At 42.3% G+C, this 5820-nt stretch overlaps 1 protein-coding gene across 1 annotated transcript; it reads left to right on the forward strand.

The window, feature by feature from the left end:
* Nucleotides 1-260: 260 nt before the first annotated feature.
* PROKR2 (prokineticin receptor 2) lies at nucleotides 261-5415 on the forward strand (the record flags this gene model as incomplete). The annotated part of the gene is made up of 2 exons (XM_084284775.1): nucleotides 261-757; nucleotides 4719-5415. The coding sequence occupies 2 exons, from the start codon at nucleotides 261-263 to the stop codon at nucleotides 5413-5415; spliced, it is 1194 nt and encodes a 397-aa protein (XP_084140901.1).
* Nucleotides 5416-5820: the final 405 nt, after the last annotated feature.

The following is a 5820-nucleotide window of genomic DNA, read 5'->3' on the forward strand; positions in this document are numbered from 1 at the left end:
GGTGGATATTACTTTCCCCCAAGCACAGAATTTTTGCTGTAATTTCCTCTCAGGAAATGTTTTACTCCTTTTGTTCCCACAGACAGAGATAAATGATGCTGTTGCTCTATAGTCTCTTGGGGACAAAGACAAGGTGACTCACTGCTCACAAGAAAACTTTGGATGAGGTCTCTTGCCTGCCACTGCTGTGCCCCGACACCCTGGGTATTTCTAACCCCAAACCAAGGGCCAGCCAAGCCACGTGTCAGAAGAAGACAGACATGGCCATGGAGCAAGATGAACATAACCCAAATGCTACCATCAACCTCAACTTTGCTGCAATCTACAATCTCCACGATGGGGGCTTAACCTCCTTGAGAAATTTCTCCTTCCCTTTCAATTTCAGTTACAGCGATTACGACCTGCCCCTGGACAGCGAAGACGACATGACCAAAACACGCACCTTCTTCGCAGCCAAGATTGTGATCGGGGTGGCTCTCGTTGGCATCATGCTGGTCTGTGGCATCGGCAACTTCATCTTCATCGCGGCCCTTGCCCGCTACAAGAAGCTGAGGAACCTCACCAACCTGCTGATTGCCAACCTGGCCATCTCCGACTTTATTGTTGCGATCGTGTGCTGCCCCTTTGAGATGGACTACTATGTGGTACGGCAGCTGTCCTGGGAGCACGGCCACGTCCTCTGCGCCTCAGTCAACTACCTACGCACCGTCTCCCTCTACGTTTCTACCAATGCTCTCCTGGCTATAGCTGTTGACAGGTAAGTGGGGTGCTACGGCTGCACAAGGAGATAGCTTCTGACATTACCCATCCCGTTTCCTAGGTTTTTAACAAGCTCTGCTGTTCTGTAGGATGTGCTGATGTCAAGGTAGGTACTACGCAGACCTGGCTATCTTGTTTCATAGCAACTTACTCACATGTGGTCATGAGATTGTCCCGGAGAAAGCTCAGTGGAAATTTCCCGATGGAACTTTTCAGGTGGAAAGAATGACCATTTATTAAAGCAATTCTTTTCCATAAAAATATACGTGACTCAGTGGTAGGAGGAAGTTTAGGAAAGAGGAGAAAGAGGAATCAGAAACAGTCAGTAGTCCAGAGAGGAAGGTGTTCATCAGCAGTATATAATCCTGACTGAACTGTGTATCTCTAGGGAAACTTTACTACCGGGCTACGCAGCTTTTCTTTCTCAGTCTCACCTCTTCAGGGAGAGAAATAGTTGACTGGTGAATATAGAATTTAGCAGCTAAGTTTCCTAACAGGGTTACTGCCTTACAGGACATGTTCTTCTCCCTGTAAGGTATTTTTCCCAGCTTTTGTTTTGGTGTGAAAGAGAATAAAAGATAGGACTTCTATCTAGCTTGCCAAATAGGATTATTGTTCTCTGTCATGCCCTACTGAGCAAACCCAACAATGGCTAAATTAACCATTTGATAGTACTGATGTCTTCGCTGGATGCTCCAACACAGTAGCACATACTCAGTGCCTGTGACCAGGACGCGTCTCCATTATAACACGCTCCTCTCTCTTTACACGCCTCTCTGAGGATGGCAGAGCAATGAGCCAGGAAACATCCGAATGCCATTTACAGAACCCATGTTAATGATGAAACAGTGATGCTTGCAGCATCCAGAAAATGATAACGTGCTACACCAATGCAGTCTCACAGAGGTTTTCTTATAGCCTTCATAATGGGGTGAGCAGAACACAAAGCTACCCTGCACTACCTGCTTTGAGCTGCAGTCCTGGGATATTTCTATGCTTGTCTCTCACTCCAGGAATTTTAACAATGTCATTTAATTGTATTGTTTCTTACAACTTCTGTTCTCTTAGCTCTGTGCACTGTGGACCCTGGCAGACTCAAGCACGGAGGATCAGCTTCTTGCTGACACAAGTCTGACATGACAAATTCACAGAAAGCCAGAGCCCCGCAGAGCAAACTGTTTACAGAAATAAGTCATCTTTTGTGTATGAACATAATACACATCTCCATATATCCTCATCAAATACATGCTGTATGATTCATTTAAGAACTTTAGACTGTTTACCTTAATAGCATTTACACACACACACACCCTTCTTCGTTTTCTCTTACATGCCATTTTATATTCTAGTTGAGTGTTGCCTAGTTTTTAGCACCTGACCCAAAAGACAACTCAGGACCAGTTTAACCCTGCTGGTGGTTATATAGCTCATGCACAGCTGATTCAGTTTTCATCGAGGTCAACAAAAATCTCTGGAAAGACTCCATGGAACATCTCCATTAAGAGATGTTTTGCCTTGTGTGTGGGAAAGGAGAACCAGCTCCTATGAAAAAATTCCTTAATCAGTGTCTAACACAACAACCTTTACACAGCCTGGGGGACTCAGCTTAAGTTTCTAAACACTGTCATTTACACATTACCATTTCCTGTTACATATCTTTTACAGCTTCTGAATTTCTTTTTGAAAGGCCTTCTACTGCTTCCCAGGTTGATGAAGTAATACAAGTCATTGAGCCCTTTTGCCTGCTAGGAAATTGGAAGATTTCTAGCATATCTCCCCACACATCTTTAAAAATAATCCTGGAAATGATTAATCACTGAAGTTTGTTGTAAGAACACATTGTTTTGGTTTTATTGCCTGTTACGTGTGAGCTTTTGAATTGGTAAACAGTGAGAAAAGCTGATTCATTTCACAACCAACCATTCCATGTTGGTTGTGTCATGTGGGTAGCTAACTATTGAAACTTTTCCCCTATTTAGGTCATTTTAAAAGGTTTGCCTGCATAGAGAGAGTAATCCTGCCCTGTAGGACTTGCCTCAGGTAGGACTCTCTCTCACCTTTCTGGATGTCTGTTTGCACAAAACAGATAGGAATTACACATATTTAAAAAATAGTGCAGTGTGAAAGGAGAGGCTCTGAAGAGCAAGAACTTGTGCTAAGGGCCCAATGCCCATGCTGTAAATATTATGGGGGGGTTAACTTTAGCTGGGTCCCCTGGAATGAATGCTCATGGGCACTTGGTGTGTTTTAGGGACATTCTTGAAGCACATCTTTAGGGCAGTTTCATCTAAGTCCAGTTTGTGTGCTCCAGCACTACTCTGCAGTGACAGCCAAAGTGTGGTAAGCAATGACAGCCAGGAAAGCCACCACAAAAGCTCCCTCCTGACGCTACTGCAGAGATTTACCTCATCCAGCCAAACCTTCTGCTGAGCTGATGTGCATACTTATAACTACATACACATACATTATCCCAGCACCTTCTTTCCCCAGGACCCTATCTAAAAATACTCATTTATCAGCTCCACAATGAGGCTGAATAAGTCTACTGTCCCTTGACATCTAGCCTGCAGTATTAAAAGTAATGAACGATTTATCTGCTTCCAAGATCTGGCTTGTGAAAAGCTCCACTGATTTTCCATTTTATTTTAGAATAAGTACATCCTGTGGATGCTATCTATGTGTAGGATATATACAGATAGAAAAGCCTCTGACTGAATGAGTAATGCCACTGTTTGAAACAGTCCTTTGTGTCAAACACAATCACATGGAGAGCTCTGGAGTTTCTCTGATAAAAAACTCCTCTTCACAGAAGCATCCTAATCTTTCTGGGGTAGAGGCAGCACTCTAATATGAGCTCTTCTTGCATCTACAGCTTCTTTTAAAAAAAAAATCCTCCCAAATCTAACTAGACAAAAATAAACGAAAAAAACAATAGAGTGAATGACATTCAGTCCTAGCCCTTTTTTAAATGAATTGAGTCCTTGACTGATCATGCAATGTGCTTCCACTTCTCCATACTTCCTCATGAAACACCACAGTGCCTCTTGCAGCTTTACAGCCATAAGGATTGCAAACACCTAACTTGACTTGTCCAGGGTGGCATATTACCTAACACAGTGTATTTAAGATTAATTAGTTATAGTCACCTCCAGCAACCTAAACAAAAATTTTCATGAGCAGAAAATGGATACATAGTCCTTTGTTGGTGGCTTGAAAGCATATTCAGCTGTAACCATTATTAGTATCAGCTTCAACTCTTCACCCCATGGATTACCAAAGAAAATAATAAAAACACTTGTGTATGTTTAAAAACAAAAGTTATTCAAATAGGCAAAACATGTCTAGGCAAAACATTCTTCTTCTACATATCTGTTCTTTTATCTGCACCTGACTAGGTGGATATTAATGCATGTTTTAAACTCTGACCTGTCCATGTGCTGTCCACTGAAGTATTTTGAGCTGCACATCCCAGATACACCACCACCTGCACATCGTGTTACCTCCTGCAAATGTATTTGTCAGTAATAGGAGTATTCCCTCCCTTTCTTTTCTAGTCTATCCACAACTTCCGTACCTGTGATCCCTGTTAAAAAAAGAAAGGTTTGTGATATTAAATTACATCTTTTTCTCAGTTTGATTTCATTAGTAGATGGGAGTTTAAGACTGATTTCTTAAAACCACCCTCAGACACCCAAATGTACACTCACGTTTTCAGATTGCCACGTACCCACTGTCTAAACAGACTCCTCACCCACTTTCTCCAGAACTTGGGTCCAGGTTTAGGATCTCAGTTCTAGACTGCTACTTTGGACAACTTTGTTCTTAACTCTTAGAAACAAATATGTCAGTCTAACAATCACAGCATTTCCTTCTGCCTAATTCTGTCCACTTGTTTTTTGAAGCGTGCTCTGATTAACAGTGTTTCCAGGCTTCACTTTGAATGTATTTGTCTGTTCTAGATATCTGGCCATTGTTCACCCACTGAAACCACGCATGAATTACCAAACAGCAACCATCCTGATTGCCTTGGTCTGGATCGTCTCCATACTTGTAGCTATCCCGTCTGCATACTTTGCTACTGAAACTGTATTATTTATAGTAAAAAATCAGGAGAAAATTTTCTGTGGTCAAATTTGGCCAGTTGACCAGCAGATATACTACAAATCCTACTTCCTCTTCATCTTTGGCATCGAATTTGTTGCACCTGTGATTACGATGACCTTATGTTATGCCAGGATCTCTCGAGAGCTTTGGTTTAAAACTGTACCAGGATTTCAGACAGAACAGATCAGGAAGAGGCTTCGATGCAGAAGAAAGACTGTAATGGTACTGATGTGCATCCTGACTGCTTATGTTCTCTGCTGGGCCCCCTTCTATGGCTTCACCATCGTCCGTGACTTTTTCCCCACAATCTTTGTGAAAGAGAAGCATTACCTTACTGCTTTTTACATAGTTGAATGCATCGCCATGAGTAACAGCATGATAAACACAATGTGTTTTGTAACTGTAAAAAATAATACCATGAAGTACTTCAAGAAGATCATGTTGCTCAGATGGAGATCAACATACAATGGAAGTAAATCTAGCACAGATTTCGACCTCAGAACAAGTGCAATGCCAGTCACAGAGGAGGTAGACTGCATAAAACTGAAATAAGTTTTAGGCAGTTTCAAGTCTCATATATTTTGGAGGGGGGGCAGGAAAAGGGAAAAAGGAAGCTCCTCTCTCTTCTGTGGGAATACCCACCGCTGGTGAGAGGCCTGAAGAAGCAGCTCACTGTGGGTTTCCACCAGAACCCTTCTACTGGACTGCTGCATAATCCCACAATCCAGACTGATGCTGTGCGTCAGTTTACCCATCTGTAAATTTGGGATGTAGGCACTCGTTTTAGAGCCATTTAAAACTTAAGGAGAACAAAGAAGTCTATGAATGCATTAAAACGTATTACAGAGACAGAAGAGTTGACTGCCGCCCCTAGCCATGATGTCTCTTTGTTTCTTCCTAATAGAAACCTTGTACTCTCTTGAGCTTATCAACCTACCCTTAAGCTGCTCGGCGTCC

This window comes from Netta rufina (genome assembly GCF_964035555.1).
Source record: "Netta rufina genome assembly, chromosome: 3".
NCBI classification, from domain to species: domain Eukaryota; kingdom Metazoa; phylum Chordata; class Aves; order Anseriformes; family Anatidae; genus Netta; species Netta rufina.